Consider the following 24730-nt stretch of genomic DNA (forward strand, 5'->3'; position numbering starts at 1 on the left):
TAGGAAAGTTTTTTATTTAGGTGTTGGATTTTTTGTATATATATGAGTCTTTGTATAGGAAAAAGATTAAGAAAAATAATTTTTGCCTTGTATTCTTAGTTTTGTCCCATGGAAATACTCTCATTATTTCATCCTAATATAAGAACCACAAACCATCTCATTCCTAAGATATTTGAGTGTGTGTCCTTTGTGCATGTTCATAGTCCAAACATGGGAAAATTGGACCCAATAGCAGTCAAATATATTTTTGTGGGATATTCGTCAACTCAAAAGGGATATAAGTATTACCATCCACCATCGTTTTTTTTTTTTTTTTTTTTGTCTCAGCTAATGTTACTTTCAATGAAAGTGAGTCTTATTTTCCCACTCCTTATCTTCACGGGGAGAATTCCATTGAGGAAGATAAGGATCGGGATATTTTTTTCATTGATCCCTTTCTTATTAACCCTCCTAAAGTGTCTAATCTAGTATCTGTACCTCTTTGTGATCCTATTGACCCTCCTAAAGTGTGATCCAGTATTTGTACCCTCCTTTGAATCTAAGCCATCCATTGGGCCTGCTCTTGAGAATCGAATGACTGACAAAGTGTACTCAAGGAAGAAAGTTGTAGTTCCTCAACTTATACAAGTCCAAGAATCTGAACCGACTTCTAAAAATGAGGTAATAGTCTTTTGTCTTCCCTTACAAACTGAGTCAAAACTTCAGTTTGAAAAACCTATAGACCAAAACCTACCCATTGCCATTAGGAAGGGAACGAGGGAATGCACCAAATGTCCTTTGTATCCACTTTCCCATGTGTCATTTGAAAAGTTCTCCATTTCATAAAAGTTTTGTTACAAGTTTGAATAATATTCATATTTCTACCACTCTATTTGAGACTTTATCTAATGAGAATTGGAGACAAGCCATGAGTGCAAAAATGAAGGCCTTGGAGAAAGATAAAACTTGATAGTTGGTAGATTTGTTTGCAGGAAAAAGACCAATGGGATGTAAGTGGGTCTATGCTGTTAAATATAGAGCGGATGGGACATTAGAGTGGTACTAGGCAAGATTGGTGGTTAAAGGATTTACTCAGACATATGATGTGGATTATCTAAAGACATTTGCTCTAGTTGCCAAGATGAACACAATAAAAATTTTGTTCATTGCCAGCAAATTATAATAGGGATATAGTTTGATGTCAAAAATGCATTTTTGAATTGAGATCTTGAAGAAGAGATTTATATGGAAGTCCCTCCTAGATTTGGAAGTGAACTAGCCACTAAAAAAGTGTATAAACTGAAGAAAGCTCTATACTTGTTGAAATTGTTTCCAAGGACATGGTTTAGAAGGTTTGCTAAAACGATTAAAAACATGGGATACTGACAAAGTTTAGAAGGTTTGCTACAACAATTAAAAACATGGGATACAAACAAAGTCAGGGAGATCATTAGTTGTTCATCAAACATTTAGATTTAGGGGGAGTTTCAACTCTTCTGGTATATGTTGACGACATCATTGTAACGGGAAATGATGAAAAGGAAAAACAAGACTTTGAGGCAATGCTTGACCAAGGAGTTTGAAATTATAGAGTTAGGAAGGTTGAAATGCTTCGTAGGAATCAAAGTTGCACATTTTAAGCAGAAAATTTTTATTCCTCATCAGAATATGTAATGGACCTTCTCAAGGAAACAAGGAAGTTAGCGTGTAAACTAGTAAGCACACCAATAGATCCTAATCATAAGCTTGGAGAGACCAAGGAAGATGTTGCGGTAGATAGAGAGATGTATCAACGTCTGGTAGGAAGACTCATTTATCTCTCTCATACAAGACTAGATGTAGCATATGTTGTGAGTGTCATTAGCTAGTTCATGCACAGTCTAAAAGAGGTTCATTTGCAAGCTGCTAACGGAATGTTACAGTACCTCAAGGGGTATCTAGGAGAGGGCATCCTATTTAAACAAAACTTAAAATTAGTACTTGAAGCATACACAGATGTAGATTATGATGGATCTATGGTTGATAGAAGATGAACCACTGGATATTGCACCTTTCTTGGTGGGAATCTGGTAACATGGAGAAGTAAGAAATAGAATTTGATAGTGAGGTCTAGTACTGAAGCAGAATTTCATGCAATGGCTTAATGAGCTTGTGAACTACCATGGTTGAAGATTATTTTGGAAGATTTGAAGATAAAATAGGATGGTCCAATGAGACTTTATTGCGATATTAAATTTGCAATCAGTATTACACATAATCTAGTTCAACATGATCGAACGAAACACATAAAGATAGACAAATATTTTATTAAGGAGAAACTAGATAGTGGGTTGATTTGTACTTCTTATGTATCTATTAACCCTCAACTTGTAGATATACTCACAAAAGGTTTAAACAGTACAAATTTTCAAGCAAGTGTATCCAAGTTGGAAATTGAAAACATCTATTCACCAGCTTGAGGGAGAGTGTGAAAGAATGAAATTAGGAAAGTCATGATTTTGTAGAGAGAATTAGGTAATCTCGTGATCAAAGAGATTTGTTGTAATTAATTTAGGAAAGTTTTATATTTAGGTGTTGGGATTTTTTGTATATATATGAGTCTCTGTACAAGCAAAAGATTAAGAAAAAGAATTTTTACCTCGTATTCTTTCCATATTTCTTCTACAGATTCTCCACTCCTTGAGCACAAAATGAACCATTCAGGGCTAAGGGTTTTGTAAGGTCTTCTCAATTTTAGCATGTCATTAGTGTTCACCTACTTATGTGTTAGTAGCCAAACAAAGACTTTGACCTTAAAGGAGACTTTAGATTTTCATATAAATTTAGTTGTACAAAAAGGAATTGTGTTTGTAGGATTGGACAAGGCTAATAAAAAAAATCTTCATCGAAAATAAGCCTAACGAAGATGATGATTGAGCTCTTGCGTCTAGAATGGATGGTGACAAGTGTACATGGGTGAGAGAGAATATGAGTCTTTCAAGATTCTCTATCTCTAAGTCATTGAGGTTATGACGAAAATTAAGGTTTCAAGAAAACAGGGAAGAGAAGCTAAGGATAGTTGAGATAGGAAGATTTTCTAACTATTACAACTCTGAAAAGAGTTGAAAACTGAAAGCATGATGGTTGATCCTCTCATGGAAAATCTTCCCAAAAAGGAATTCTTGTCCCATCATTTGTCACAAAACAAGTAAATTTGGAAAAATCCTAAAAACATAGTGTAATAGCCTTCCAGGAAGAATGGTGTGACCACCTGATAAAAATATTGGTGCCCCATCCATTGGGTTGTGTTCTGTAGAGCCTCAAAGTATCCTGGTGTCAAAGAGTAGAAGTTTCCTTTGGAAACCTCTAAACCCACTTCCTTGAAAGGTCTTGATTCCTAAAAGAAATCCTCCCTAAGCTCAAACCCCCTTCCATCTTTAGTTTGCATATTAGGTCCTGGTTGATAAGGTGATCTCTCTTACTCTCTCCCACCATGACCAAAGAAAATCCTTTTGCAATTTCTTAATCTTAATGCTATTGAAGATAGAAACTAGAAAATAGAGAGGATATTATTAGGAATGTGAGACAAACATGATTGAATTAGAGTTATTCTTCCACCTAATGACAAAAAAGTCTTTTTTCCATCCATTCAATCTCCGTGGGATTCTATCAATCACTAGATCCTAAAAAAGTGCTTGCCTTCGGATTCTTGCCTAATAGAAGAACTAAGTAGGATAAAGTCTAGTTGAAGACTTTGCATTGAAGCATTGATGCCAAACTAGAGATCTGATCCTCATTCGCGTTGACACTTGAGAGAATGCTCTTGTTTTAATTGATCTTAAGACTAGAAATATGCCTAAAAACCAATGAGATTAACTTGTGATTTTACAACTCTTCCATGTAGGATCTAGAAAAAGAAGATGGTGTCATGTGCAAATTGCAAATGAGACGCTCTAACCCTACTTCTACACACTAGAAAGCCTTCTAATTAACCACTCTCTTTTGCTCACAACATACTACTTGAAACTTTTGCTGCTATAGTGAAAAGGAGCAAGGAGAAATGATCCCTTTGTCTCAAATCTTCTAGTTGCTTTATTCCATCCTTTGACACTTCCATTCACTAAAATCGCAAAAATTGTCGAAGACAAGTAACTACTCATCTAAGACTTCCATTTTGTACTAAACCCCTTCATTAATACATGATTAAAAAAATCCCAATCCATAGGATCATAAGCCTTTTGAAAATCAATCTTAATGACTATCCCTCCCTCTCCTGAGCATTTTTTCTCATCTACCATTTCATTGGTTGTCTATGTTGAAGCATTTTTCCTTTGTTGTTTGCATTTTTTTTTTTCATTTTTTAAAGGATCTTTAATCCTTGATATATTATCAAATTTTCCTTCTGAATGATTTTTGTTCTTATAGAAAACCTGAATTGTGAAACCTTTTATTTATTTATTCAATTATTATTATTATTTTAATAAGAAACAATAATTTTATTGCATTGCAATATTAAATACAAAGAAGGATGAGATATCTTTCCAAGAAGTACAAAATTACAAAATCTAATAAAAAATGGAGATCAATGCATATTAGTTCAAAAAGTCAAATCTAGCTATAATCTATAAAGGTATAAAATTTCCTTTAAAAGAAATCATATGTCTAGCTCCACGTTTTGCTAGCACATCTATAGCATGATTGCCCAAGTGAGAAGCCTAAGAGAAGGAACATCCTGACTATGAAGAAAGATAAATAATTTGGTGCAATCACCCATAAAACTTTCATTGTCCTCTTTCTTTCTTAGCCACCCATGATATAACAATAGCAAAATGATCTCTTATAAATTTGGATAGACCACAAGCCTGCACCTATAGCAACCCTTCCAAGAAGGCTAGAATTTTTGCCTCAATGATTAAATCTTGATTTGTAGGTTTAGAGAGTGCTCTTAACATTGTGCCAAAGTGATCACTAAGCAACCCTCTAATCCTTAATTGTCTTAGGTTGTACAAAGAACATCCATCAAAATTTAGTTTGTCAAAATTGATTGGAGGTGGTGGGTATTCACATAGTGTCTCCTTAGTCAACCTCATGGTTTTGCAAACTAGGTGCCAGTCTTTCAAAACGAGGTTTAAAGGTATACTTGTAAATGCTTCATTAGAAGAAGCACACAAGGTAGAAGAGAAGTAAAATGAGTCCCAAATTGCTTTGAAAGACCTCCACTTGTCCTAAATTCCTACTCCTTTTTTGCCAAATAGTCTAAATCAAAGTGAGGCTAGTAATGTGCAAAAGAATCTTGACTCGAAGAGGTCCCCTATAATCTCTAAAGAATATAACTAACATCTCCTACACCCTCTCGTGTAGAACCCGATCAATCCCTACAAGTCAACACAGTCTACATTATAATGTCAATGTTCTAAGGTAATGTAAAAAAACATAATCTATAGATTCCTCACTCCCTTGACAAATAATACACCATTCTAGGTTAAGCACTTTGTATGATCTTTTTCTTTGGAGCAAGTCATTAGGATTGACCTTTTTCTTTGCTACAAGTCATGCAAAGACCCTCATTTTTTATAGGTATTTGGATTTTCAAATGAAATTTATAGAAATGAAAGGAACTAAATTGGTTGAAGCAAAGATAGCATTAAAGGAGCCAACTACGAACAATTCTAAGGATATCAAGGACCAAAATCTCACATCAGTAAAAGTGGGTAACAAATAGACCTAGGCTACAACAAATAGACTTAGGCTAAAGCAAATATTAGATAAGCTCATTCCTCAATTTCTTGCTCTAAGGGCTTACTACCAAAATTGAAGTTCCGAGATATAGTTGGAGAAGAGGAAATCAACATTGAGGTAATAGTAGAGTTTCTCAACTTCATTACTCTATAGATATTTGGAAATTGGTCACTTAAGGATCTATTACCCAATCGAAGATCTTCCTTGAAGCAAAATTTTTGTACTATTACCCAAAGAATAATGAGTGAAACGAAAAAAGTTTAAGTTTATGCAATAGTCTTCCAAGTGCATATATGTGACCACCTAATAACTTAGTCTACACTAGTACATGCTATGTAGGGGTAGTGGAGAGGTGAGTGACCATTTATTTCTACATTGTCCGTTCACTTCGGGGTTGCGACACAAGCTATTCATACTGGCGGGAATGGTGTGAGTTCAGCCTAGAAGTTATTGTAACATGATAACTATCTCTTATATGAGTTTTGGAAATTCTACTAGAGACAAAATCCTTTGGAATATTGCTTGTCACATTTTTATTTGGATCGTGTGGTAAGAAAGGAATGCTAGGATCTTTGAGGACAAATGAAGGACATCAGAGATGTTATGTGATTTAGTTCATTTCTTCACTTCCTTTTAGGCCTCTTGTATTAACGATTTTAAAGGCATTCCTTTGAATGTCATTCAACTTAGTTGTCATTTGGTCTGTACACCACTTGGGTTGGGCCAACAATGAGATGAGCGTAGTCTTTTTTTTTTTTTTTTCACGAGATGAATTCCTTGTACATTTTTTGTGATACATCTTTTTTGTACAAATCTCCTTATATAGTGGAGGTTTTTAGTGGTTAGATCAGGTTTGTGTATTTATGGGGAGGATTCCTCATCCCTCTCATGAATTCTTTATATGTAAGTAATATAATATATATATATATATATATATATATATATATATAATTTTTTTTTTGATTTAAAAAAAAAAAAAACATTGTTGGCTTCCCATTTATTAGAATGACCCATAGATACTCAAGATGACCTTGTGCCAAGAAAGCATCACTCTTCCTATGGAACCTTCACAACCACTTCCCTAAAGGGCTCTATTTTCCAAGGATATCCTCTCAATGCATAACCTTGGTTCCCTGTTTGGTTTACACGCTTGGTTCCAACCTACAAGTTAATCTCTCTTCCCTTCCCCCTTCTTTATTGATATAATGGATTGCTAATGTTCAATTCACCATATTATTCAAAATTCTAGTCAAGGAGACTGGAACCTAGTCTTTTTGAGAGACTTCAATGATTGGGAGTTGGATATGGTTGGGTAGTTGCTCCACACCTTGAGGGGTCATAGGCCTTCTTTGGAGGAAGATTCAGTTATGTGGAGGTGAGGAAGAAATGGTCTATTCAGGGTCAAGGAAGCTTATAGGCTGCTGGACAACCCTAATGCCACAACTTTTCCTTCAAGGAGCATATGGGTGGATAGGGTGCCAACTAAAGTTGCTTTTTTTGCTTGGGAGGCGACGTGGGGGAAGGTGCTCACTCTGGACAGGCTCCAGATAAGAGGGGTGCAACTCCCTAATTGTTGCTTTTTGTGTGGTTGGGAAGAAGAGAATGTAAATCATATTCTTTTACACTGTATAGTGACTAGAGCTTTGTGAGATATTATTCTTGGGTTAGTAGATGTTAAATGGGTCTTCCCAGAAACTGTAAAGGAGGTCTTAACTTCCTAGAGGGGCCCATTTGTAGGGAAGAAAAGGAAAAAGGTTTGGAAATCCATACCGTTGTGTATTTTTTGGACGGTTTGGAAGGAGAGGAATAGGTTAGCTTTTAGGGGGGGTGTGTTGAACATCCAGAAATTAAAGAATTCTTTTGTTTGTAACCTATGGAGCTGGACCAAAGTGTATTTAGGCGAGGAGTCTCTCTCCCTTATAGGCTTTTTGGAGTGGGTAGCATCCACTTAAGGGAAGGTAGTCTTTATATGGTCCTGTAGTTTTTTTGAGGCTTTAGCCGCCTTGTATACTCCCTGTATGCTATGTGGCTTTTAACATTTTTCTAATGCATATCTTGTTTACTTATCAAAAAAAAATTCACCATATTATTAAATATTTGGATCTAGTATCATCATCCTCCTAGATGCATTTTGTTTGAAGTATGTTAAAATGGATGGATAATTGATAGGGGAAAACCTTTTAAAGTCTTTTCAAGGAGGAAGACCTAAGTAGACTTTAAGTAGGATTAGTATTAATTAGAATTGAATTAAGATTAGTATTTGTTGGAGTCTAATTAGGATTAGCTAGTTAAGTTGTAATATAATTAGAATTTGAGTCATGATAGGTTATTAGAGTCCTAGTAGCTTTTTGATGTTATAATTAGAATTTGAGTCATAATAGGTTATTAGAGTTCTAGTAGACTTTGGATTTCTTAGAGAAACCTATAAATAGGCTAATCAATGTAAATCAAAGGGATGAATTGATTGTTATTAATACTATTATATTTTTTTCATTGCAATTGTTGCAACCCTCAACGGGGAGACTCCATTGATTTTCTTCTAGGTGAGATTCCTAGAAGGCCTTAGTGAGAACCTCTAAGGTTTTCATCTTTTCTTCATTGTTTCTTCTTTCTCTCTATTTTTTATCTTATTTTTCTTTACAATAAACTTTATTCCTTGTTCCTCTCCTTACACCTTAAAAAAAAAACCCTAGCCCACCAACCCTTGAGTGTAGACAACCATCCTAGGGTTGTCCTACATCAATAATATTCTTATGTATAAAGTTATAATATTTTATAACTTTAGGAATGTTTTACTTATGGCAAGTGATGTTGAGAAGGATGACAAAATGGATGCTAATTGTTGGTTCAATTATGAAACTAAAATAGTAAGACTTTGTGTGTTCATGTTTGTTGATTGCAATGTGCAAATGGATTTCCTAGTTCTCTTTTTACTATGGAAGAAAAAGATGCATAATATTTAGGCATAAATACCATATCCTGCCTTTGCTTTTATGTGTGGCTTTGTGCGAGTTAATGTTTAGCTAGGTTCATATGTAAATTACTTCTATGGTATCCATACTTGTTAACTCGTAAAACGTATTGTGTATTATTTTTTTATTTTTCAATGTCGTGTATCTTATTGTATTGTGTATCGTAAGTTTTTTATAAAGTGCAAAATAAATAGAAAAATATGTATATGTGTGTATATCTATTTAAAGTTTGAAGTATAGAGTAATATATAATCAATTTTATGGAAGATAGTAGGATCTAAAAAGTTAAACTATATCATATCATATGAAAACATTGAATGTTGAAGTTTTGACAAGTTTAAATTAGCAAAATATGACCTTAATATATGGATTCATCATAAAATCCACAAAAATAAACTTCTTCAATTTTGAGCCATAATATTTTGTTTTAAATTCTAACTAGGTATATACACTTATTGTGTTGTTAATCTCTCTCTCTTTCTCTCTCTCTATATTATATATTTATATATACACCTTTATAAAAAGATCTAATATTTTAAGTACAAATTTTTATTCACTAATCGTCATCATTTTCATCGTCAACATTCAAACCATTCAAATAATTTTTTTTTTAATATTCATTGTAAAATTAAACTTGACTTCTAATATAGCATTTGATAACAAGAAGTTAACTTTTCATATAAGATTATTTTACCCATTTCTCCTTTTTACAATCATTTTTTAATCTTTTAGTATATTTTAAACAATTAATTTAAAAATTCTTCTAACAAAATATATATATACAAATTGATTTTTTTTTTAAATATAGAAAATAGTTGAAGATGTATGTATTGTTGAATCGTAATATCATGTATCGTAAGATACACATTAAAATAAGATATGGATTGTGATATGTATCGATTTCCATAAAAAATGTATTGTATCGTTGTATCATGTTGTGTATCATAAGTTTTTAACAACTATGATGGTATCTCCTTATTAGAAATTGTTTGATTTGCAGCAATCACCAGTACAGTAGATAAGTTGAATGGGGTGTTGACATGTAAATTACCTGAGACAGAGGCTTGGTCTACTTCTGAGGTCAGTTAGAGTTTGATTTCCTATTATTTGCAGGCCTCGATCATCTAGTCTGTTTGTATAAAACCATTTTAATGCATATTTGTCACTGCTGTGATAAATTTTCGTCTGAGCATCTGCATATGATTTCAAAAAAAAATTGATGGTATTCAATCTTTTTTTTTTTTTTTTTAATAGATATAATTAGAAACAAAACATTGATGGGAATTAATAAGTACAATGAATAATGAGAAGTCTTTCCAAAGTTTGCAAAAAATTGATAAAAAAGTTAAATTGGATGTACTGTGCTAAAGGAGTAGCAAATAGCTGCATGTCTAAAGATGTAATAAAAGTACGCACAATTAAAAAGATTAAAAATTTCTGGGGGAATGATATAGAAGAGACGATAGATGAACTACACTAAAGGAATAGCAAAATAGCTGCACAACTAACGAAGTAATAAAAGTATGTACATCACCAAAGACTACACAATTATGGGGTGATAAACGGTTTTCTGATAAATGAAATTAACTGACTGCTTGTTTTTCGAGTAAATTTGCAACATAATCAGCTAAATATAGAGTCCAAAACAAAGAGTGATCCAAGTCCATCTTTAATGTATCATATCCGCCATTATATGTCTAAGCACTTCTTTGTGACTTAGAGTCCTATCAAATCACAATAGCACAATCCCCTTCCACGAAAAGATTGAAGACACTCAAAGCCTCAACCTACAACCAGTCCTCCAAAAGTGCTAAGCGTAGAACCCAATGGTGAAAGACTCTCTCACTAGTTTTGACAAGGTTCTCAAGACTGTACCCCAATGAATCCTATCTTCCAACCCTTGTAGGATGGTATTTATTAAATTGAGAAGAGGCTAAGAGAGGAAGAAGGTCACTCAAAAGCGTATCAAAAAAGCTAAAGCCATACAACCTAGGCCATAGAGATAAACTTCTAGGTTCTGTCCTGTGATATATGAGACTGAAATTCCAAATCAAACTATATTCTCATCCATTTTTGCAAAGGATTTTATGGAGGATGAAACATTCATTTCTGTTTAGGCTCATTTGGAATGAGCATAACCTAGGATTATCTCTTGAGTGCTCGGATCAGGCCTTAAAGGAGGCATTATTTAGAGTTCTATATGATTGGTGTAGGGATTCATTGGGGATGGTCATATTTCGACTAGACTAGTTTAGGGCCTTTCTCTTTGTTTCTTCTTTTATTTTGTTCTTTTGTTTTCTGGTATCCTTCATATGCTTTTTGTACACCTAGGTCATGTCCCTATTTTTCATTTAGGTACCTTTTGATGTAATTTTATTTTCCCTACTGAAAACCTTTTTCCCCCCCTCATTGGAAAGGGGTATGGGTGTTTGTAAAAGTGAACTGAGAAATATATGTTTGTAAAAATGAATTAAGGGTTATGAGTGTTTGTAAAAATGAATCAAGGGGTATGGATGTTTATAAAAGTGAACCGAGGTGTATGGGTGTTTGTAAAAGTGAACCAAGGGGCATGGGTGTTTGTAAATGTGAACCAAGGGATATGGGTGAACTTGGAATTCTAGTAACCCCATCCTAACCCCTAACCCCTTTTTGCTTGCGTCATACCTCGGGGCTCCTTTTAGAACCAAATAAATAGAGAGTGAAAACTTGCATCTTTTCTCTTTTTCTTTTTTATCAAATTAATTGCAAATAAATGGTTAACATTTACTGTAGGCTCACTAGCTCAATGATTGTAAAGGACAATTACTTCTCCATAGAGGACACATCTCACACAATATGTTTTGGTATGTCTTCAACGGAGAAATGAACATAAAAAGAGAAATCTTGGAAACCTGGGAAATGACTTCTAGACAATGATGTGACCATGGATGCCTGCCAAAGATAAAATCAACTACTCTAATCCCACACTAAACCACATAGGTGGGATATTCCTTTAGTTAGGTTCTTCACCTGAGAAGTCATGCAGTGGAATTGTTATTAAAGCATGAAGCATCACATTTAGACACTTTTCTTGGATATTTCTAACCTCCATGAATTATAGTGAGCATTGTCCTAACCATTTTAACCTGTGTATATAGATTTTCCTTTTTGAATTAACATACTCTTATAGTCCTATTTCTCATACTTTATGCAGAGGATTTTTGTACTTGGTGGAAAGATTTTTCATCCTCCTTAATATTTTCTATTTTAATGCAATGGAATGGTTGTTTTGATCCAAAAGAAAAGAAAAAAACCAAAAAATAAGAAGACAAGAATGAAAATTTTCCACATGGCAGAACAATGAAGCATCAATAGATCATCAGCCTCCATGACTCCTTCAAGGGAGCATGTGGATGCAAATTCATTTGTACAGTCACAAAGTTCCAGATGTTGCTAGTGAAATGGGATGCTGCCTTCCTTTCTTAGCTAATCAAGCTATAAATCAGTTACCTAAGGAGATAACACTTGGTTTGTTTTGTTTGAGACTTTTTTCCTCTTTGAGTATGTAGAGCTACTGCAATGTGTACATCGCTCTGTCTGCTTATAGTCTATGCAGATGGTAGTAAGTTTTGAAGAAGTATGCATTTCTGCTTTTTCATCAGCAATTGTATATCTTGAAAAGATTGCTCATCCGTCTTTGTATTTATCATTCAATGAAATGAATATATTTTGTTTCTGGTAAAAAACAAAACGAAGAAAGAAAAAAGAAAAATTCATTTGTACAGTCATCAGAGCTGAAATGTGTGCTTCTTCCTTATGGTGATCTTGCTGAAAGAATGACTGTTTGCTATATCTTTTAGGTTCCATCCTTCCCTAATTCTGGTAATAAAAGAAAAACCTTGAAAGAACTGGGCCTTGGTGGCTTACAGCTCTTCATCTAATATGCCATTAATGGTGGGAGTTGTGGGATTGAATGTATCTTTGCATCTTCTGACACGAGTTACAATAACTTAGCAGGTTGGTTCTGGTGGGGTTGGTTATATTTGGTCAATTTGTGAAGGAGGTCATGAAGAAGAGTGGAGGCACTCTGTTGCACCAACTCCTGCTGATAAACTTACTGAGGTCATGCAAGCCACAGATGATGACCTGGAGTTAACAACTCAAGGCAGCAATGTTCTCCTACCTTCTGGAGAGTTGGTACCTGACTCTAACAGTAATATTTCTGAAGATGACGATAATGAAGATTCTAGAGATGACTCTGTCTACTTTGAGAAAGAGGTGATTGATATATCAACCAGAATGCTGGTGATGATTACACATTTCTGCAAACTGATAGCTTGTCCTTTACTATTTGCAGGTAGAAGCAACTTTCCTTAGGGCTGTTCATGAAAATGTAAAAGAAGACCATGTTATCTTAGAAGTGAATTCACTGCGGTATGTTATGTTGTTCTCCTTCCTTTCTTCCTTTCGAAGCTGTGTCAACAACTCAACGCACTTTAGTTTTTCTGTTGGGTAACTAATATTTCCAGAAGATAAATAGCATCATTTGTAAAATTTCAATATTTCAGTCTCTGTGAATAGTCCAAAGTGTAGAAGTTAATTTTTTTTTTTGGAAAAGCAGTTGGGTATGCTTCCTGATTCTATTTTATATTTCCAGATTGTGACATTCTGATAACATTTTAATTTCACACATTCTCTTTCATTTTCATTTTCGTTTTGCTTACCGACTTTCTCCTTTGTGTCCATTGTCCACAAGCTACAAATGGAGATCACACCTCACTAGTTCTCTCTCTCTGGGTGTGCATTTGTGGATCTGTGTTCGCAGATGTGTCTTCTTCTTTTTTCTTCAAAGATAAAGGATTTTTCCCCCTGAATTGCCACCCCAGGATCAGGATGATTAGAGAATTAGAAGTGGCACACTTGTAGGTAACATATAGAAGGAAACAAAATTTCCACCAATTTTTTTTTCTTCTAAATGTGCGGTGCTAAGACTCATCCTTACGAGCTTTCCCAAATGCCCTAACAAAAGCAGTGTAAAGAGGCAACGTGCAGATACAGGAACCTTTCCCAACTTGTGTTGTTACTCAACTACAAGAATTACAAAATTGCTTAAGTGTTCCAACACTCATATGGAGTCAGAGAACCCACCCCACAACGCTTACAATTTTATCAAGAATTCTCCCTTTGAGTCTCTCTACAATGTAGGAGGCTTTTATACATATGGCTATTTGTTTGAATTTTGAATTTTGAATTCAAACACTTGAAGTGGTGGTTGTGCAACTGCTACAACCACATAGCTAATGACACTCTTTCAAACCAAGGTGTCCCTTCATGCCATATGCAACCACAAGCTATCTCACGTTCCCTTCATGCTGTGCCAAGGCTGTTGCACTCAAGGTGCCTCTTCCTAAAGGGTGCCAAGTAACCACCCTCTGCAACTCAGCCAAACGACCCCTTCTCTAAATGGATCAGGCCAGGATAATGTTAAGTCCGTGTTTGCAAGTCAGTCCATGCCAATTTGATATCTTGCCCTTAATGCTGGTGAGTCAAGCCCACATCAAGCACCTGTTTAGTGTGCCAATCAATCCGAACCAACATCTTACCTTAGTCATCCAATTGTGTCCAGCCCTCTCTGATGCATCAGTGTGCTTTACCCCACACACTGATGCCCATCCCCATGGTATGGCAAGGTGCCCATGGCACATTGGAGCTTCAGTTTGTGTAATCAACCCATCTGATGCGAGGCCCCTCTGTGTCTTGCTTGTGCCAGCCATGCACCATGTCTGTTGGTGTAATTGCTGTAACAACACCCCATGTTGTGACCAAGCCTTCTTAGTTGCAGCAATGAACTATAGCATTGCGCCCATGGCCTAGTTGTTATTGTGCACAGGGCATTGGACCCTTGTGCCATGCATAACCATCTGTCTGAGTTGGTCATATTTATTGCAGCACCATTATGCTATGGCATTGCGTCCATGGCTTCCTGAATTGCCTCCAGTGCGCAAGGTTGAGTGCCCTCATGCCAGCACTAGGGAGGGAGAGGCTACACTAACCCCTATGCCATTGCGACCATGGGTTGCATGCTACATATGTCATGGAGCACATGTGTTTGTGCTAGCATTCCATTTGTGTGCCATGGCCATGCCTTGATGCCCACCTTGAGTCACCTACCCCCCCTTAAAGAGCAACTTAAGCAGTTTTGGAAATTTTTGGAGGAGACATCAAACCTGCTTGAGGAAGCATAATGGGTTTATTTATTAAATAAATAAATAAATCCCCCATAAGCCTCACATTGCATTTGTGCCATTGTTGTGGCTGCATCTGGGTGCATGTCTTGGTGTTGAGGGTGCACAAGTGCGCAGGTGTGCAGGCTGGGTGCGCGTGCAGGCGTGGGAGTGTGTGCATAGGGGCGCGAGAGTGTGCATGCGGGGGTGCACAGGGCATTGAGCGTGCTGCCTGGTGTGCGCGCAGCCCTGCTGCCAGCTTAAGTGTTGCCTCAACACTTTGCCTCCTAAGTGATGCCCACCAAACCTCCATGTCTTCCTTGCTTCCTTTGTAGGGTCCTCATGGGTGCAAGGCCTACCCATGAGGCCCTTCATGCCACCGTCCGGGTCAAGGGGCTAAGGGGCTAATAGCTAGTATGATTGCACTAACCAGAGTAGCCACACATCTAGAAAAAAAATTCAGTGGAAAACTTAGTTATCTTAATATGTAAATTTGCCCAGCTGGCCAGTTAAAGTCGTATTGCAATTCCTTTATGAGAAAAAGAGGGAAATTCAAAATTGAAAACAAATGATGAAGTTGTTTCTCAAAAAGGAAAGTTGTAATTGACTTAAAGTAGTCATTCATAAAAAAGGGTAAAATTTGACATAAAACAAGATTAAGCTTGAATTATATTTAACCTTCCTTTTTACATGTAGTTGGTAGAGATGTTTTCGTTTACGAAGTATCTTAATAGTTTTCACTTTAAACTCTTTCCTGCATCTATTCTCTGACATTCTAATATTTGACTCATTTTTTTGCACTTTGTTGCTGAAGGAATTCTCATATATAGTCTGCAATGATCAGTTGCTTGATGATATTTTACCATATCATTTGTTTGCCTATTCCATCTTTTAGGTTGTCATACAATATGACATCTGCTGACTGTGCTGGTGCATTATTCTATTCAGTAATGAAATTGGCTTTAGAAACTCCATGTAATTCAAATAGTAAGTCTTCTCCTACCATAGTCCTTGTTTTTTTATATATTCAGTCGCTTGGAATGTGAAAATGCTTAAAACTTTGATGTACATGTACTGATATAGTTGTGCAAAACTTTTAACTGGTGAGTGCAAGTTCTAGTGTCCATCTTAGTGGAATTCATGCATTGTACATGCTTATACACACATGCACGACTCAAACATGTGCATGAAGACATACATGCATGCATTTATGCCTATGGATACACTCACATATGCTCATGCCCACACACACACAAGGTTCAAAAGATCAAACAAGTCTAGTACAATTCAATTGAGTCATATTTGCCTCACTGAGGTAAGGAATTCTGATACCTGAGTTACAATCAGTGTTTTGATGATAACTCGGCTTGAATTGGATGACTTGGTCTATAACCTAATTGTTTTCTAGGTTGAATGAAGGAAAACAGCAAACTAAGAAATTCAAGCAGAAAACGAGAAAAGAAAAAAATCATTTGCAACTTTGCTGATGGCAGATAAGGTTTGAAAAAAGCGAGAGAGAAATGGGAGAGAGAGAGAGAGAGAGTGAGAGAGGGCGAGAGAGAGTGCGAAGGCGAGTGCGATGGTGAGGAGGGGGAGGAGAGCTCGGCGCCGCGAAGCAGAAGGAAGGAGTGCAGCTTCACAGTGGAATCCAAGGCGTTCGAGATTGTTGTGGATGATAGAAAAGGAAAAATCCAAGTCCTCATTGTGGAGAAGAAGGGTGGGGTTTCGTCATGGGTCCGATTGGGATCGGACAGCCTAGGGTTTTTCTTAGAAGGGCTGAATCTCTGTATTAAGGATGAGAAAGAAGCAAGATGGGGAAGGGAATGGAAGGAGCAGGGGAGAATGTACTCTATGACACGAGGGATAAACAGAGCGGGGAGGTTTATACGGCTAGGGGTCTTCGATCTAGAGAGGAAGAGGTTCTGCATCTTCATCCCGAGAGGCAGAAGGGATAAAAGGGGGTGGATGACCATGGCGGAGAAGCTTAACCAGATGGTAGGTTTTCTTGGCAGAAAACCAGGAAGGAAAGGCTGTGGAGAAGGCTGTTGTGGGAAGATCGTATGCAACAATAGCAAAACGATCACTGTTGGGCAACCCAAATGTAATCGTAGTGAAGGTGAAAAGGGAGGAATCAATAGGATTGTTAAAGAAATTGGAACATTGTGTTGTGGCGAGTTGGAAAGATAACTCAGGGGGAGAAGATGATCTTGAGAAGTTGGGGCAGCTTTGGGCAAAGTCTTGGGAGCTTAAAGGTAGTTTAGGGTTGGCTAAGTTGGAAAAGGAAAGAGCTCTGCTGGATTTTGAAGATTTGGAAGAGGCTAGACGTGTTGTCTCCTCTGGGAATCGCGCGATGGAAGGAATCCAGGTAGGGTTGGAGCACTGGAGTCCTAGGAGTGGATGTTGGGCAGAGGAGGAAGAGAGAAAGGAAATTTGGGTGAGAATAGTTGGGCTCCCAGTCTCGTTATGGAGTCCAGAGATTTTGAAGAGAGTGGGGGACGAATGTGGCGGTTTTATTACAGTCGATGAACAGACGAAAACGATGGGCGAGCTCCAATGGGCCAGAATCTTGGTGAGATCGAGAGGAGAAATTAGACCGAGCGTCCTGGAATTCGAAGTGGAGGAGGAGGTTTACGCTGTGTCCTTATGGTGGGAATGCCGTCCGGTGTTGAGGAGGAATCGCAGACAAGAAGCCGGTCGTCATAGTAGTGAGGTTAGGGGTGAGGAGGTCTCACGAGCGGAGCAGCGAGTGACGAAGGAGTGGGTGAGCGTGAGGCTCGAGACTCTGAACCCGTCAGATGAAGGGACGGGTGAGCAGGGGGTCGGGTCGGGTCGGGTTGTGGCTAGTGCAGATCTAAGCTCGACAATCCGGACTTGGGCCCCAACTGGTAAAATGCATTTCTTAAGCCCAATCGCAGGCCCAAAGGAGCCAAGGAGGGTTGGTGGGCTTGGCCTGATGAGTGGAGCCATGGGCTTTAAGATGAAAGGTGTGGCTGCAAGTGTGATTGGCCCAGAAGCAGGCCCGTCGTATAGGATTGAAGATGTGGGCTACTTTGCTATAGGCCCAGATTCGCCAAAAGCCCGATTGTCAAACGAAGGCCCAAATTATTCAAAGGGTTGTCCCCAACAGCCCGATCAAGATGGAAAGCTAAGGGAGGGCCCAACCTCCTCAGCAGCCCAAGACCAAAATAATATTCAGGAGACGGACTTCCTGTTGAAGTGTCTCGCCTCAAGTAATCCTCCTGAGCCAGAGCCTTTTGTTGCGCAGGAGTCTGAGGATATGAGGAAGCTACAAGGTGTGGCTAGGCTATCAGAGACGGATAAGGCGCTTGAAGAGGAATCAATGAGGTATGGAACGGGGTCTTGTTCTTGGGGGAAAAGGGTTTTGGGGGCTTCTCATCTCAATTCTATTCTTTTTGATCGGACTCCGGGGGGGGGAGTTTTTTGATCATTCTGGGGACTTGGATGAGGAAGTACGGGCTGATAACTGTTGAATATAATGTATTTATAGTATATAAACTTTCCTTGTCAATATAGGTCACATGTGTGGTAGTTAGGACTCCTAGCCTTGTATATATATATTGCTCAATTGTAAGTTAATCATATGAATGAGAATTAAGGTTTTTCTCCTTTCTCTCTCTCTCAACATGGTATCAGAGCCAAGGGAGAAAACCTAATTCTTTATAGTTTCTCGTGTCATCAACTCCGGGAAACCTTCCGGTGACCGTGTTTCATTCCGGTCACCTTCCCCATCTCCCAATACTTTCCGGTCAGTCGGATCGTCATCAAAAAACACTCACCGTCGGCAAAATTTTCCGGCGAACTTTCCGGCGACGTCTTTTTCCGACACCGACCATACCAGAAGGAGCGCCTGGAGGAGATCTCCAACTTTTGTGAAGGCACCGGAACCAAAATCTCATCCACGCGCCGGCCACGCGCAATTTTCCGGCCGGCGACTGAATCTCACGCGTCGGCGCGTGAGGGCGTGTGAGGCCTTTTCCGGCGACGCGCCTCCTCCTCCAGCTTCGCCTGACGCCGACCAGCCTCCCTACATCCTTGGTTCTCCCATCCGAGCCCTGCACGTACCTCTTTTGGGGATTTTTGTCTCCATCGGCCCTCCACAGTCTTTTCGGCGAAGCTCTGGCTATTTTTTTTCTCCACCCCAATCCCTGCACATGCCTTGGGAAGTGTTCTTCTACCTTTCTGGTGGTACCACGCCGCGATCTGAGGCCGTCTCCCTTTTTCGGTGGTGCCACGCCGCAATCTGAAGCCGTATTAGAGCTCTCTTCGATCCAAACATACTTCATTCTCCAGATAAGTGGATATGGCTACTAAAACTTCCATTTTTTCCTCATCATATCTGGATCTCCTATGATTACTTCGGAGAAATTGGTTGGCAGTGAAAATTATCTTTCCTGGTCTGCCTCTGTTGAACTTTGGTTTATGGGTCAAGGATATGAGGATCACTTAGTTACCCAGGAGACAGATATTCCTGAGGTTGACCGCGTACAGTGGAAGAAGATAGATGCACAGTTATGTAGTGTATTATGGCAATCGGTTGATCCCAGGATTCTTCTTCATCTTCAGGCCTACAAAACTTGTTTTAAATTTTGGACTCAGGCCAAAGGATTATACACGAATGATATCCAGCGTCTTTATAAGGTGGCTTCTGCTATTGTCCATATCAGCCAACAGGACTTGGATCTATCTACTTATATTGGTCAGATTGCCTGTCTTAAGGAGGAGTTCTTGACTGTGATGCCTCTTACTCCTGATGTTGGGGCTCAACAAACACAGCTTGACAAGTTCTTCATTGTCCTTACTCTTATTGGCCACCGTCCGGATCTTGAGCCTATCCGTGATCAAATTCTTGGTAGTTCATCAGTTCCGTCCTTGGATGATGTGTTTGCTCGCCTCCTCCGTATTTCGTCCACTCAGACTTTGCCATCTGATAGCACTTCAGATTCTTCTGTGTTAGTTTCTCAAACTACCTCTTGAGGAGGACGCAGTGGTACCCGAGGTAGAGGCCAACGTCCTCATTGCACCTATTGCAATAAACTTGGCCACACTCGCGATCGTTGCTATCAGTTACATGGACGGCCTCCTCGCACTGCCCATATGGCCCAGTCCTCTGATTCTCCGCTGCCTCAGCCTCCGAGCTCCTCCGCATCTCAGACATCTCAGGCTTCTATTGCCTCTGTTGCCCAGCCTGGTAATGCCTCAGCCTGCCTTACCCACACATCCTCTCTTGGACCCTGGATTCTAGATTCTGGAGCTTTTGATCACCTATCTGGTAATAAGAATCTTTTCTCCTCTATTACTACTACCTCTGCTTTACCTACTGTTACCTTAGCTAATGGTTCTCAAACTGTGGCTAAAGGTATTGGTTTAGCCCTTTCTCTGCCTTCTCTACCTCTCACTTCTGTCCTTTATACTCCTGAATGTCCTTTTAATCTTATTTCCATCAGCAAACTCACTCGTACTCTTAATTGCTCTATTACCTTTTCTGATAAAATTGTGACCTTGCAGGACCGGAGTACAGGGAAGACGATTGGCATAGGACGTGAGTCTCAAGGCCTCTATCACCTCACCTCGGATTCATCTGCTGCAGTTTGCATTTCCACTGATGCTCCTCTTCTCATTCATAATCGTCTGGGTCATCCTAGTCTCTCCAAGTTCCAAAAGATGGTCCCTCGTTTTTCCACTTTGTCGTCGCTTCCGTGTGAGTCATGTCAGCTTGGGAAACATACTCGTGTCTCGTTCCCAAAGTGTGTGAATAATCGGGCAAAGTCTCCTTTTGAGTTTGTCCACACTGATGTTTGGGGTCCTTGTCGGACTGCGTCTACTTTAGGATTTCAGTATTTTGTCACTTTCATTGATGACTATTCTCGATGTACTTGGTTATTTTTAATGAAAAATCGAGCTGAGTTATTCTCTATTTTCCAGAAATTTTATGCTGAAATCCAAACCCAGTTCAATATTTCTATTCGTGTGTTACGCAGTGACAATGCTAGGGAATATTTTTCAGCCCCATTTACTTCGTTTATGTCTCATCATGGGATTCTTCATCAGTCTTCTTGTGCTCATACTCAACAAAATGGGGTAGCTGAACGCAAGAATCGACATCTTGTTGAGACAGCTCGTACTATCCTCCTCCATAGTAATGTTCCTTTTCGTTTTTGGGGGGACGCTGTTCTTACCGCTTGTTATTTGATTAATCGTATGCCCTCCTCTGTCTTACACGATCAGATTCCTCACTCCCTTCTCTTCCCTGACCAACCACTTTATTTCCTTCCTCCTCGTGTCTTTGGTTGTACTTGCTTTGTTCATATTCTCACTCCTGGACAGGACAAACTTTCCGCCAAAGCCATGAAGTGCCTCTTCTTGGGATATTCTAGACTTCAAAAGGGTTATCGTTGTTATTCCCTTGAGACTCATCGATACTTTATCTCCGCTGATGTCACCTTCTTTGAGGACTCACCATTCTTTTCCACCACTTTTGAGTCTCTTCTTGTTTCTGAAGTCTTGCCCATTCCCATTCTCTCCCCACTTGATGCTATGCCTCCTCGACCACTTCAGGTTTATCATCGTCACCCTCGTGTCGTTGCTCCTCTCCCTTTTGCTGAGGCACCTGCTGATTCACTTCCTACTCCTTCGGTTTCTCCTGCCCTGGCTCTGCCTTCTCCTGATGATTTACCCATTGCTATTCGGAAAGGTACTCGCTCTACTCGTAATCCTCATCCTATTTACAATTTTTTGAGTTATCATCGATTATCTTCACCCTATTCTGCTTTTGTTTCTGCTATATCCTCTGTTTCTCTTCCAAAGAGCACCCATGAAGCTCTTTTCCATTCAGGTTGGCGACAGGCAATGGTGGATGAAATGGCTGCTCTGCACTCTACTGGCACTTGAGATCTTGTTGTTTTATCCTCTGGTAAATTTACAGTTGGCTGTCGTTAGGTCTACGCAGTTAAGGTTGGTCCTGATGGTCAGGTTGATCGCCTTAAGGCCCGCTTAGTTGCTAAAGGCTATACTCAGGTTTATGGTTCTGATTATGGTGACACATTATCCCCTGTTGCCAAGATTGCTTCTGTCCATCTGCTTCTCTCCATGGCTGCTATGTGTTCTTGGCCTCTTTATCAGTTAGATATTAAAAATGCCTTCCTTCATGGTGATCTTGTCGAGGAAGTTTATATGGAGCAACCTCCTGGTTTTGTTGCTCAGTGGGAGTCTGGTTTAGTGTGTAGGTTACGCCGTTCTCTATATGGCTTGAAACAATCTCCTCGAACATGGTTTGACCGTTTTAGTTCTGTTGTTCAAGAGTTTGGCATGCTTCGCAGTACATCAGACCATTCAGTTTTCTATCATCATAACTCCTTGGGGCAGTGTATTTATCTGGTTGTTTATGTGGACGACATCGTCATTACAGGCAGTGATCAGGATGGTATTCAGAAACTAAAGCAACATCTTTTTACCCACTTTCAGACCAAAGACTTGGGGAAACTCAAGTATTTCTTGGGAATTGAGATAGCTCAATCCAGTTCTGGTGTGGTCCTTTCCCAAAGGAAGTATGCTTTAGACATCCTGGAAGAAACCGGTATGTTAGACTGTAAACCGGTAGACACACCTATGGATCCGAATGTCAAACTTGTACCAGGACAGGGGGAGCCTTTAGGAGACCCTGAGAGATATCGACGGCTCGTAGGTAAATTGAACTATCTCACCATTACTCGTCCAGACATTTCTTTTCCTGTGAGTGTTGTTAGTCAATTCCTACAGTCACCATGTGATAGCCATTGGGATGCCGTAATCCGCATTCTTCGATATATCAAAAGTACACCAGGCCAAGGTGTGTTGTACGAGAACAGAGGTCATACTCAGGTTGTTGGTTACACAGATGCAGATTGGGCTGGCTCACCCACAGATAGACGTTCCACTTCAGGGTAGTGTGTTTTTATTGGAGGTAATCTAATATCTTGGAAGAGTAAGAAACAAGATGTAGTGGCCAGATCTAGCGCTGAAGCCGAGTATCGAGCTATGACTTTGGCAACATGTGAACTCATATGGTTGAGACACCTTCTTCGAGAGTTGAGATTTGGAAAGGATGAACAGATGAAACTCATCTGTGATAACCAGGCCGCATTACATATTGCATCCAATCCAGTCTTTCATGAAAGGACCAAACATATTGAAGTTGACTGTCATTTCATTAGAGAGAAGATCGCATCAGGATGTGTTGCTACAAGTTTTGTTAATTCAAATGATCAACTAGCAGACATCTTCACTAAATCTCTCAGAGGTCCTAGGATTAAATATATTTGTAACAAGCTTGGTGCATATGACGTATATGCTCCCGCTTGAGGGGGAGTGTTGAATATAATGTATTTATAGTATATAATCTTTCCTTGTCAATATAGGTCACATGTATGGTAGTTAGGACTCCTAGCCTTGTATATATATATTGCTCAATTGTAAGTTAATCATATGAATGAGAATTAAAGTTTTTCTCCTTTCTCTCTCTCTCAACAATAACACAATGTGGTTAACAGTGTATGAGGCTTGTAATGAAAGGATCAATGGCTGTAAGGAATTGGGAGCAATTAAAAGTAGCAGTGACAAAGGCAGGGGGATGGATGGGGTCGGAGACACATATGATGCCCAAGTAGAGAGAAGTGAGCCGGAGGGCAAATGGGAAGAGAGTGGTTTGGCGAAATTCAGCCAATTCCTGGCCTTCCCCATGGAGGGGCTGGAGAAGGAAATCTTGAATTTTTTGACCAAAATCAGAAAAAGACGGGAGAAAATTCATAGCAAAGAGCTACTGGAAAAATCTAAGTTTGAAAGGGAGTTAAAAAGACTAGAATGTTCCATAAATTATGAGGGGGGATTAAACAGAAAGGCTCGGCACAGGGCATAGGGCGCCAAATTGTGATTGTCCAATGAACGTGAAAATTTTGAGATGGAACGTGAGGGGAGCAAATGATAGCTCCAAAAAAAAAGTTATTAAGACGTTCATAAGGAACCAGAGGGTGGACTTAATCTGTATTCAGGAAACAAAAATTCAAGCTATGTCGGATAGCATTGCGAGAAGTATAGGCTCCGGGAGATTCCTAGATTGGAAAGTTGTGAATGCGGAGGGGGCTTCGGGAGGAATTCTTATATGCTGGGATAGAAGGTCTTTGGACATTCTAGATTGGGAAGAGGGTCAGTTTACGTTATCTTGCAGATTCCGGAACGTAGAAAATGGGGCTATCTGGGTTTTTACGGGAGTGTATGACCCTTTCTCCAAAGTGGAAAGGGATGCATTATGGGAAGAGTTTGGGGCGATTAGAGGGCTGTGGGAAGACCCTTGGTGTTTAGGGGGGGATTTTAATATCACTTTGTTTCCTAGGAAAAGGAGTAGCCAGAGGAGAATGAGTTCAGCAATGAGGAAATTTGCTGAAATTGTGGATGATCTTGGGCTGGTGGATCTTCCCTTTCAGGGGGGAGAATTTACTTGGAATGCGGGCTAAAATAATCAGGCTTGGGCAAGATTGGACAGGTTCCTTGTGTCCCCTAGCTGGATAGACCAATTCAGTGGGATTAATCAGTGTAGGCTGCCCCATCCGGTATCCGATCATTTCCTAATCACGTTAGTGGGGGTTGGGATAAGACGAGGCCCGACTCCATTCAGATTTGAAAATATGTGGCTTAAGGTTGAGGGATTCAAAGATCTTGTGCACAGCTGGTGGCAAGGAATTGAGGTTAGGGGCAGTGCTAGTTACAAATTGGCTACCAAGATGAAGGAAATCAAACAGAAGTTGAAAGTTTGGAATAGAGAAGTCTTTGGAAAGCTGGAGTGCAACAAATCCTTAGCCTTGCAGC

At 39.2% G+C, this 24730-nt stretch overlaps 1 protein-coding gene across 1 annotated transcript in view; it reads left to right on the plus strand.

Moving 5' to 3' along the window:
- The window catches only part of LOC100248224 (uncharacterized), a 90471-nt gene that overhangs the window by 37272 nt on the left and 28469 nt on the right, over positions 1–24730 (plus strand). The window contains exons 8-11 of the mRNA XM_010662961.3: positions 9670–9749; positions 12666–12926; positions 13006–13082; positions 15768–15859. Of these exons, the coding sequence (XP_010661263.1) occupies positions 9670–9749; positions 12666–12926; positions 13006–13082; positions 15768–15859 (510 nt within the window). The remainder of the gene's footprint in view (positions 1–9669; positions 9750–12665; positions 12927–13005; positions 13083–15767; positions 15860–24730) is intronic.

Source organism: Vitis vinifera, chromosome 15, assembly GCF_030704535.1.
Source record: "Vitis vinifera cultivar Pinot Noir 40024 chromosome 15, ASM3070453v1".
Taxonomy (NCBI): Eukaryota; Viridiplantae; Streptophyta; class Magnoliopsida; order Vitales; family Vitaceae; genus Vitis; species Vitis vinifera.